The sequence below is a fragment of the Diabrotica undecimpunctata genome, chromosome 2 (assembly GCF_040954645.1).
Source record: "Diabrotica undecimpunctata isolate CICGRU chromosome 2, icDiaUnde3, whole genome shotgun sequence".
In the NCBI taxonomy this organism is placed as follows: Eukaryota; Metazoa; Arthropoda; class Insecta; order Coleoptera; family Chrysomelidae; genus Diabrotica; species Diabrotica undecimpunctata.
This window is the reverse complement of record NC_092804.1, coordinates 139898862-139911484: the sequence shown is the minus strand read 5'-3', so window position 1 is coordinate 139911484 and position 12623 is coordinate 139898862. Positions and strand designations below refer to the sequence as shown.

The 12623-nt window shown below is 32.1% G+C and overlaps 1 protein-coding gene across 1 annotated transcript in view; it reads right to left on the bottom strand.

Moving 5' to 3' along the window:
* Positions 1-851: 851 nt before the first annotated feature.
* The window catches only part of LOC140434947 (transmembrane reductase CYB561D2-like), a 29285-nt gene continuing 17513 nt past the window's right edge, over positions 852-12623 (bottom strand). The window contains exon 3 of the mRNA XM_072523589.1: positions 852-10686. Coding sequence (XP_072379690.1) covers positions 10382-10686 — 305 coding nt within the window. The 3' untranslated portion in view covers positions 852-10381. The remainder of the gene's footprint in view (positions 10687-12623) is intronic.

The window sequence follows — 12623 nt, the reverse complement described above, 5'->3', positions numbered from 1 at the left end:
ATAAAGAAAAGGAAATCTTATTTACGATCAAAAAACGAAAACTGCAAAACTTGGGACACATTACAAGAGGCGAAAGATATGAACTGCTTCGAATAATTATGCAAGGAAAAATAGCAGGAAAAAGGTCCATAGGAAGAAGACGAAACTCCTGGCTAAAGAATCTACGGGAATGGTATAGCTGTAGCAGCAACGAATTGTTTCGGTCAGCAGTTTCGAAAATACGTATAGCCCTGATGATCGCCAACCTTCGGAACGAAGATGGCACTTGAAGAAGAAACCATAAGGACTTACAGTCTGACCTCGTCGACCTTCCCCAATTTTTGCATTGAACTCGCCTTTTAATCAGTACATGGTCTATTTGATTTCCGTCCAGAGTTCCTGGTCTCATCCATGTTATTTTGTGTATCTCTTTGTGATTATATCTCGTGCTATTTATGGCCATGTTTAATCCCGCTGCTAAATTATATAGTCTTTCTTAATTATTGTTTGTTGTGTCATTGATTTTGCACCTGCAACCTCTCTGAAACAATTTTCATTGCCTATTTGGATGTTGAAATCTCCTATAAGGATTAATATAAATATCTTCTCCCGGGATTTTTTCGGCGTTTTCTTCTAGTGTTTTATAGAACTGCTGTTTTGTCAAGTAATCACTGTTTTCTGTGGGTGCATAGACATTTATTATGGATAACTTGTTCGGTTGCTGTTTACTCTTTATAGTATGACCTTGGGATTTTTAATATCAAAAGCAAAACTATATTGCCTTTGTTAGCAATCAGATCTTTGATTTGAAAAAATATCGGAAAAAAAATAAACTCATAAGAAAATAAATTATATATTTACATTTGGTTAAATACTTAATATTTAGGACAATGCATGCTAGAAATATGAATCTAATATTACGAGATCTAACTACACAATAATAATGTTTATATAATAGAAGTTATATCGATTACAACAAACATACCAGTGATATTATAAGAGAATCTAATCACACTTATAATGATTTAGTTCTATAAAGGCGAAACCACATTAGAAATTAATAATATCGGGATCAATAATGTAAAGAAAATAATTTATGACAAATTATATTTATCTCTTAAGTGTGTGAAGGGTCTACGTTATACTTTTGGAAATAGGGTTTGCCTTGCTTAAAATGTATTTTATCTTTCAAATTTTTCAGATATATTATCATCGTCTTAATTTAAATAATAACAAAGTTAATAGTAAAAGGATCTTAGTACATATTTGGCCAGTTGCTCACCACAGAAATTAAGAAAGTTGACCACAAATTTATACAATTACGACTCACGGAACGTTTATACACCTGCCTTTATTAACAGTTTAGTAAATTTTAAATTAAAAAGTTGAACAAATACAAAAACCAGAATATAAATCGAAAATCGAATTCAGGATTCGACCCAAATCTGTGTTTTCTAACGTTAAAAAACAAACAGACGACGAATGCACCGAAATGCACTGTAACGGGGATTTATAATTTGTATCCACGTCATGCCAATTCTTCTAGTTGGAAATTTCTTTATGAAAACGATTCCCTAATACTCCATACTGGAGCAATGGAATGAAAAATAAGAATAAAAATAAAATAGACAGTCAAAATTTGGTTTCGCTACATCGTACCACCATTCACTGATAAGCTCTAACGAAATAATACCTTTTCCATCTATAAAAGTAAATATTTAAAATATCTACAGACATACGCTTAAGCGCCATCTACGAACGAGAATATAATTTATATTTTTGAGAATTACATTTTTATTTTTAAACTAAATATAAAAACAACTAAATCTCCAAATCTCAGGAACTACAACTCCCTCGTCAAATCCAAAAAGGGACATCACAACTTTCAACCAACTAAATCACCACAAGATGTAATTCAAATTATCAAATATCATTATCATTCCTTTCTCAAATAGTCACACTATTGCAGAAACTAATATGCAACTAAAATGTATTTATCTTCATTACATAATATTGGAAAATATAGGAATCATACGTGGGTGTCAGAGAGTGGGTATCAGAGTTTGTCGATTTTAAAGCGGCATATGATAGTGACAAGACCAAGTCGGTACAACGCTATAAATAAGTTAGATAGATGTGACCATGGTCGCATGCCAAGACGCTGTCAGCAGTAAAAATTCAGATTGACACGTCAACCCCATTTGAAACACATTAGGGGTTAGGGCAGGGAGATGCGTAGGCAGCTTCGTAACATAGCCTTAGAAAAAAACAGGCAAACTAGATTTTAATAGATCAGTCCAAATTTTAGCATATGTTGAAGACGTGGACATTATTACAAGAATCAAGGCGAGAATCACGGAAATTCTAAACGATGTTAGCAGCAGAATGAATGGAATTACATATAAAATCAAAATAAAACCAAATTTATGCCGACTAACATAAACACAAGAGTCCGAAATGTTGACGCAGATCTTATTTCCAATGACCAAAACTTCGAAAAGATAAAAGAGTTTATATATCGAGGGACATCGGTTGACCAGGATAATAACATATCAAGCAAATAAAAAGCCGGATCATAGGTAATTACAAATAGGTGTTATCATGGTCCCCGTTCGCATATATCCGACGCATGGACCCTAATCCAAATGACGAATTATGGGCGAAGCCTCTTTATCAATTTTTGAAAGAAAGATATTACTCAAAATATTCGGAGCGTGCAATGAAGGCAGAATATGAGGATATATCTATGAGCATAAGTTTGGTGGGAAAGATATTACCACTTCAAAAAGAAAGTGGTATGGAGTGGGCAGGATATATAGCCTGAGTCCCAAAATCGAACATGATCAAAAAGATTATAACGGCGCAGCCGATGGGAATATCAAGACGAAACTAAGGTAGATAGACGGCGTAACACAGGATAACGAGAATATCTGTGCTACAACTGGAAAACCCAAGAGAGGGACAGAGCAGAATGGCGCAGAAAACTTGAGAAGGTTGAGCTGTAGCACCTTGATGATAATAATGACGGGGGTAACAGAAAAATTGAAAAATAATTCAGTAATAAAATGTATATAAGGACGATAAATGATATCTATGTGGATGCTAGTTTCGTAAAGGATCAGCGTCCCAAAATTTCCATTTTGTGAAAATAAAAAACGTGTATTAGATGGCAATAGATCTGCAACAAACATTGTCATTACCTAGACTTATAATCTAGAAAACTTTTTATTTAAGGCAGATGTAATTTGGGAATTTAAACTATAACATCTGAGATGATAGGTCGTCCTTTTTTAATTGGGCTGAAAATATTGTCACAAAAGGAAGCATAGACATCGATAGTTGAAGTTTGGATAGTTGATATTTTTACATGTGCAACTTATATTATGTACAGATATAGATATTAAATATTTGAGTCTGATTCTTGTTGTGGTCATAATAAGAATGTCAATGTAGTATGGTTATATCAGTACTTTATTTAAACTTTTATTTAAAAATCCTTTATAAAAGGTATATAATTAAAAAGACCCTTTAGAGCTACAACACAAGACGTTTTCGTACTAAAAAGTCAAGTCAGGTATACATGAGTAGTCAAGTCACTAAATATTACTTAAAAAGTTACCAAATTTATTATGTGTTACATTATTGTTGAAAAGATGTTGTGATGTTAAAGTATTTAACATATACCTTGCGTGGCAACATAAGACTAACAATAGGGGTTGTTGCTGACCTTGAATGGGTTCTAAATGGCAACTTATTAAAATTAATTTTTGCTGCTGACCCTCAGACACAAGGTGTGAGGTTCAGTAACAACCCCTATTGGAAGTCTTACGTTGCAGGGTGTCTGTTAAATACTTTAACATCACAACATCTTTTCAAGAATAATGTAACAAATTTTGTAACTTTTTAAGGTTTTTTGCCCATTTAGTAGCTTGACTCATGTTTACCTGGTAATAAGACAATGATGATAGACTTTTTAGTCCGAAAACGGTCCTTGATGTAGCCCGAAAGGTTTTTTTAATTATAAACCTTTTATAAAGAACTTTTAAATAAAACTTTTGTGATTCGTGGTAAACAGGCAACTACAGGAATTTCATTTTTCTTGTGGATTTGTTTTAAAAGTACTAAGTGAGTTTCTCGAAATAAGATGAGTTCAAAAACGGAACATTGTTTAACGGAGATCAATATAGGGGAAGTATTAAGGAATCCAGTAAGAAAGCGTTTATATTATAAGTAGGTAAAAACAATTTAAAAATGAAATTAAAAGTTTATAAGTTGATCTTGTAAAAATCTACAAGTATCCTTTATAGACGAAGGATAAAGAGAAAATTCAAAAACACACATCAAACATACAATGAAAAGAGGAGAATCACATACTAATTGAGTGAATCGTCAAACGGGCCATAGGAAACTGAATGGGAAATTCTAAATTGTTGAATTTCTGCTTCCCTAATTATTTTACATCAAAAGGCATAAGAAACTATTTGTAGAGGACTGAAATATGTATCGAAAACAAATGTTAAACTTGTTTTATGAATTAAACGTATTACAAAATTTTGCAAAAATATAATACATTTTTCAGGCTACCCCTAAAAGTCAGGCCACACGCATTGCAAGAATATGTATGACGTTGTGTTTGGTCATATTGATGTTTTTGATATTTTATATTTGAATTGCCAAAATTTTGGCGTTTAAAAACATTATAGTTGATAAAAAATATACTAATAATAATTTTACCAAGTAATATTTATTGTTCAGTAGTAATAGTAGTATTTAGTAAAATTTATCGTTTATAATTTAATCATAAAATAAAAATATGACAATTCAAATATTGTCAAGCATCTTACGTCAATATGATCAAAAGCAACACGTCATACATTGTCATATTCTAGCAATGCGTGTAGCCTGACTTTTAGGAGTGGCCTGAAAAATGTATTATATTTTTACAAAATTTTGTAGTATGTTTAATTCATAGAACAATTTTAACATCTGTTTTTAATACAGATTTCAGTCCTCTACAAATATTTTCTTATGCCTTTTGATGTAAAATAATTAGGGAAGTAGGAATTCATCAATTCAGAATTACCCATTACGTTTCCTATGGCCCGTCTGACGATTCAATACCCGATATCTATATAGCTTTTATACATTTAATAACAAGTAGGTATATTTATATTTATTATTTGATAAATACAGGATCCAGGTACTTTTAAACTTTTATATCCTTCTTTGGTAATATATATTTTACCATATAGGTACCCTGCTAGTTTTTCTAATAAAAAAATTCAGTATTAAACAGATTATCTTAATTTTTCTGAAAAACTTGCAGAAATTAAGTACACCCTTCATACACTAGATTTTCATTTTTAACAGCTTAGCTGTTATTGAACATTTTAACGCTATTATTCGCTCCGTGCGTGACTGACGCGACACCTACCGCCTTCATCTGACTGTTTTGGAACTACCAATTTTCAGGTTAAATATATGACATTTGTTTGACATTGTTAAATACAGGCGAGATTGACAATTATTAATAATTAACTTTTTAATTATATTTTTTCAGTTTATGTACAAAATAAATGTAGTATTAAAAACTGAGTTTCTCAAAATTTATCCTAATATATCTTTTTAACCCCAAACGGAAAAGAAAGGGAAAAATCTAGTACTGGCAAATCAAGTTTTTCACGTGAAAGAGCATATTTATAATTAAAAACAGTAATAGTAAAAGGTATGATATAAAAGCTAAAGTCATCAGGCACTCTGCAGTTAGCTTGAAGCCTTATAAAATATCATTTAAGGTAAATTATTTAAATATTTCCTATTTCAATTGCATAAAAATGAGGCTATGTGATATTTACTTTTTCATATTAATAGCACGGATATATATTTTTCTTCTCTCTAATTTATATGTAATCTTTGGGAACCTATAAAAACTACACTTACTATTTTTTCTATTATTAGCAAAATTAAATACGCAACATGTATTTGCACACATTTTTGATAAAATTTATGCGTAAAAAAATTCCATGATTCCAATTTTGTCATATTTCGCCGCTACGCACGCTGGCATCGTTTCAAGGTACCCCTACCATGGTCACGCACGGAGCGAATAGCATGAGAAGCACAGCTGGTTCTTAGTTATAGTGATATTGTTGCTTTTAACATAGACTAACCAAAATTACATTTAAAAAATAGGAGTGTTTTGTTACCTAATTTGTTTCTTTTGAATCTAGAATTTTTGTAAAAACACAGGAGATTTTTAGTTAAATTCAGGCAAATTCAGAATCAGGCAAAAATCATTAAATGATACCTTATACTTTAACTGGAATGAGCAATAAGTGTTATCATTGGCGCCAATTGGACTAACGATTTATTGGTTTAAAAGTTTAATAAATAATCAGTAAACGCGATAATGGAGGATCTTAGAGTTAAACGAGTTATGAAACTGGAGAGATTTTATTAACAAAGAGAATGGGCTACCGGTTTCGCTTTGTACAAACTTTTACAGCATCTTCAGGCCCTCAAGAAACTAATCTTTTAATTTTAAGACTCTCAGACCATATAAGGGGTCCCGACGTGCGTTTTAATGTGAAACTTATATTAATTTTCATATTTGTGTTGTATGTTTGTGTCTGTTTTTTGTTTTTATCTCGAGAGTACATGAAAGGCAGAGGTTGTGCTAGAAAGTAGAATCTATAATAACTATTAAATTATCACCTTACATTGCATGTATAGATTATAAATGTACTGATATCCTTAGTTTCTTAAGGGCCTTGAAGATGCTGTAAAAGTTTGTAAACAGCGAAACTAGTAGCCCATTCTCTTTAACCAACTTTATTAAAATCTATAACGGAGTGTGAGTAGAAGACTTATTTCACTAACATTTATAAATATGTGCTTACACCAGAAACCTCTTCATCATTTACTAATTTGGACTTAATGATATTTACGTCAACAGAACGTCAACAATATGACTCCTATATTCTATGGTATATTTTAAAAGTAACATAGATTAAATTCTCAGAAATGAATATAAGTTGGTATGCACACTTTAGTAGTTGTGCTTGCATCCAGTGAAAATATTTCAGCTGCAGCTACCTACTATTTTGTCGTTTATTTGAATAAACAATTGTGCAAATCATCTTTATACCCTAAATTGTGTACTACCTGCTATGTTAGAATAATGGACGATAAAATAAGTAGACAGATCATAGATTTACATCAAGGAATTACATTAATTTGTTGGGTTCGTTTATTATAATCAGAACAGTCTTGTTCAGGCAATAGTAAGCGAATGAAGAGATCTGACATGGTTATAGTCTGATTTTTGTAATAGCTAATAGTGAGTGATTTTATCGAATATCGAACTTGTGATTTAGACCGGTCGAAACTTTAAAGAAGGAACATTTATTACGTAACGAAATGAGTGTTATACTAAATGTTTACCGTTTACAGTGTAATTGAAATGTAGTCTACGCCAATGAGTTATGGAATATCAACTATATATAAATTGTTAAAAGAAGAAAAATCAATTAGTATAATCTTCACCCAAACCGAATTCAGGTCGAGCTGGATAATTGTTTAAAAAATACCATTCGTAGAATAGTCCATTTGTAAAAATCTGACACACAGTAAATGCTGTTAAAATCCGAATAAGTTATATATTGGAGATGAAAGTACCTACGAAAAATATCGAAATATGATTTAGATGAAACATGGATTAATGAGGGGCATTATGTAGAAAGAGTTTGGAAAGATAAAACATAAAAATAAAACCTGTAATTATCACGAAGAGATGAACAGAGATATGTTTGAGGAATATTTCGATCAAATGATTGCATTCATACCTACACATTCAGTTTATGTGATGGACAATGCAAGTTGCCACTCCAGATTAGTTGAACGTTTACCAACTACGCAATGGAAGAAAAATAAAAAATTTCAACATCCATAAACAAAATTATAAAAAATATGTTATTGAGGAGATAGCGAGATTGAAATGCTTCGCTTACCACCTCATCGTTGTAAGCTTAATCTGAATGAATTGATAAGGGCTCAAGTCAAAGGATACGTTGATCGAAATAATATAACTTTTACTGACGAAAGTACCGACAGAAAATTTGAAAAAATATATTAATCATGTTATGGAAATTGAAAAAAAAAATGGGAACTTTATTAACAACAGAATAGAGCCTATACTAAATTCTCTTGCAGCGGACAACAATTCATCTGAGTCAGAATATTTGGAAGTATAACTGTAAATTGTAAGCTCAGATTTTTTTCCCTCTAGGAAACAAGCATACCAGATGATAAGTCGATAAGTGATATAAAAGATAAGACGATAAGACGATGAAAAATCGCAATAAACCCAGAGAAGTTACAAGCAGTCATGTTTCAAAACATATTTGCAAGTTCAGATCTCCAAGTGAGGATGTTCAATACACAGATAGAATAGTCCAACTAAGCAAAACATTTAAAAGTGCCGATGGGCAAAAGAATAGCATACACACCATATGTCAACAGACAACGATATTAGTAAGAACAAGATATTAAGAAGCACACTAAGATCTCATATTGGAAAAAATTGCAGGTTAAGCCTGAAAATGAAGGTAAGAATTACAAACAGCATCATCATACCAGTCATAACATATAAATTAGTAGCTTGGGGTCACACCTTTACAACCAACAGAAAGAATATCGAAATAGCCCAGAAGCATATTATAGGGGAAGCTGTGAATATCCCCACATGTCCGAAAGGTCCATATACAGAGAAACCAAAGAGGTAACGATCCAAGATAAAATGAATGAAAAAACCTATGGAATCTTTAACGGACTAAGAAATAATCCGAATGAAAGTCTAGAAACTTAATGAGGTACGTGTAACAGTGAAGAGAGAAACATAAAAAGGTAGGCACATAGTAAAAAACCAAACCAGTATAGGTTAACATTGCACTAGACCTGACAAGTTAACTAGTTGGAATAGGTTAGTTAAAAAATAGGTTGGGTACCCCAGAAATAAGACAGCAATTTTTTCCACGGGTACCCCAGATGGAATTACAGCGATTCCTAAGCATTGAGGCCGTGCACAGTTAGTTACGAACTTGATGGCCAGAACCTCCGTATGGACGTCCGGCAAAGTAAGCAAACACAGTTTACCAAATCGACAGCCGATCGTCTGGCACACAAAAGCCCCAGTGCGAAGAGACAGTGACCAAGGTCAAAACCCAAAGTCAATGGCTTTCTCGACGGGCACATATTTGGAGAAGAGGTAATTCTAGAGTATTCACAAAGAGAAAAGTAAACAAGCGGCATCACGGAAGAGAGGCCTCTCGATGCCATCAAAAACAAGTAAAGCGTATTTAACGTCATGTTTGCGATTAAAAAATGGTGGTGGTGGCTTGGGAGTTAGGGAGTTAGTCTCGACTAGGCGTGACCTCTTTGATCTTAACATATCACACACATAAGAACACCGTAGTCCGGGAAACTTATGTCCCCTGGAGCTGCAATTTACTTTGTGTATGTGTGTCTGTATGTGTATGTGTGTATATGTGTGTAGACGATAAAATGTCAGGGACGGGAATTATCCACGTAAGTGGTGTATGTGTGTGTATGTGTGAAAGAGAGAGAGATAATTTTATTTTCGATTTTTTGCCCATTAACATAGTGTGTATGGTTTAGGCTAGTTCTTAAATAAATCTTAATATTTTACATATTTTTCGTTTTATTTTGTTTTACTATAATTATTCAGTTTTGTTAACAGTATGTATTAACTTATATACAGATGATTTTGTATGCACACAGATCAAATTTAACCTTTCATAAGTACATACAACAAAACATTTATCACACACTTATGAAATATATTCTTTCAACGATTAACTCATATACTTAATGAAATTAAACGCAGGGATTGTAAATTATGCACACCTATGTATTTTGTGTCTCGAAGATTAGTATTCTGAGAATTTACTCTACATTATTTTTAAAATACACTATAGTCAACGCTCTGAACAACAAACACTCCTTCCTGTGATTGTACATACTAAACTTTCTAACAACGCTTATGCTTACATTGGCAGCTGGGCGTGTTACTATTTTTAATTAGTTTTTTATTTTATTTTTTTAAATATTTGCACTTTAAATTTCTCTTTCATTAAAGTTATCTTATAAAAATTTCTTTTGTTATGAGTTTTATAAATCTAATGTTTCATATTTTTCATTAGTCTTTGTTAAAATTAAATTAAATTTAGAATTTATTTTATAATATTACATAATTAAAAGAATTCAGATTCAACGATTTGTACACAATTCAATACATATCTACAATTATAAATAACTACAAAATATTTCGTTACAGACTAAAATGTTTATATCTATATATTTTTTACTTACTAGTAAGGCAGTATTACGTAAATACATTTTTAATATTATTAAAGATGGACACACACGATCCAAGAACACTCCAAACTGCTACGATGATCACCAATGTTTTTGTTGCAGTTAACTCGGATGCTGTCACATAGCTGGCAAATCCCCATTTGGGAAGGCCTAGATATAAAGAGTAGACCCCGGTACCAAAGCATGCTAGTCCCACAATCTCATGGAATAACTTTATGTATAAGGGTTTCACATAATTTCTTAATTTGGCAGCATACACTGTCAACAAGCCACTGAGGACTAATGAAAAACACATAATCCATGAAGCAAGACCTAAAAATATAGTAAGAATTAATTAAAAATATGTTTCTAGACAAACCAAAATAAAAGTGTGATTTTTTTTTATTTTATCACAGTTTTATTTGAAATCTTTAACGTTCTACTTAAATACAGAGTTGAAAATTATATTATTTTCATTGGATCCAAAGTATGATCTTTTCGCATACACTGAGCTAATCTATTCGCTAGTTTGTATGTTGCTTTGAGTTATCCAATGAGAACCAAATAATTCTAAGCTACAATCTTTGATGAGAACATGTTAGATGTTTAAGCGAGCAAAACATTGAAGTGGCTTTAAGTTAAACAAAGCTCCATACATCAACAAACCTAAAATTTTGATTCTCGATCGAACCTCCGAACAGTAAACATATCAGCAATTAGCGATAATTGATATTTAATATTAGCTTGTTAGTTTGAAAAAAATAAGGAATTTTTTTGATTCAAATGTAGAATTTTGTTTATATCTAAAATTTAAACAAAGGTGCAGTGTCTCAATAATGGCATTAAACCAAGTCTACTGTGATCATCCACTACTCCTTCTCATTAAAAAGGAACTAAAACATGCAGAAAATATAAACATTAAAGTTAATTTTATATGGGTACCGTCACATACTGGAATCAAAGGAAACGAGGTTGTAGATAAAATAGCAAAAAATGCACCTACTAACCCAAACGCAGAAGAGAATACGAAAGTTTTTCACACCGATCTGAAAGCATTCTTTAAAGAAAGGATTAATTCAATATGGCAGGATACATAAAAAATTCCTAAAATTTAACAATAGAAGACAACAAGTAACCTTCACTCGCCTTCGGATTGGCCATACTCGGTTAACACACGACTACCTACTAAAACGTATTGATAAACCTGTGTGTGATATGTGTAAAAGTGTCTTAACGGTAAAACATTGTTTATTGCAGTGCCCCAAGTACGATTTGCAACGCAAAATCTATAACATACTATCAACATTAAACAGTGCTTTTGGAAAAGACAGTAATACTAAAAATATTTTCGCCTTTCTCAAAGACTGCAAGCTGATATCAAAAATCTAATATTTTACTGTGTATAGATCTAGGTTTATTTCTATTCATGTATTGCTATAGTTAATATTCTATTGTTAAGTTCTAACTCTGTATCACAATCCATACACGCTAATAACCCTGCGTGGTTGATGCGTCATATAAGGAAAAAAAAAAGGTGCAGTGTAAAAGTGTTACTTGTTCTGGACTAAAAATTGTAAGTTTGATTTTCCTATTTTATCTATAACATATCAAGGGTAAACAACTATGTTACCGATTTGGCGTGAGGTTAATTACCAGTCCTTCCGGTAATGATCCATTATAAGCACCAGGGCCGTATTCAGGTTATTTAGCCCAAGCATGGAAATAGATTCAGCAGCGGGAACTTTCACCATGGAAAGTTCTGGCAATCTACTGGTAAACCAACCATCAACATTATATTCTACAGCTCTTAATCAACCTACAAATAAATTTCCAAACAAAAAACAAGCAATTCTACTTCACTCACTGCCAAACTCTAATATCGAAGTTTACCTTAATGCAGTAACTTCTAACCTGGATCCCAGAAAAATACATTCTATTTCTAAAATTATAAATGATCGTATTTGTATCTTCTTTACCAGTGAACAGACAGTCGATGAGTTTGTAGCAAACGACAATGGAACTGTAGTAATTAATCAAGAACGTATTCAAGCTCGAAGACTAATAACTCCAAATGAACGATTGATTATTTCCAACGTATGTCCAAGTATTCCGCACAGCGTTATAGAAGAACAACTGAAAAACTTAAGTATACATCTAATAACTCCAATTGACTTTCTCAGGATAGGTACTTCAAATCCAGCATTCAAGCATATCTTGAGTTTCCGACGATACACTTTTATAACGCCAACTAACTTGGACAAATTACCAGA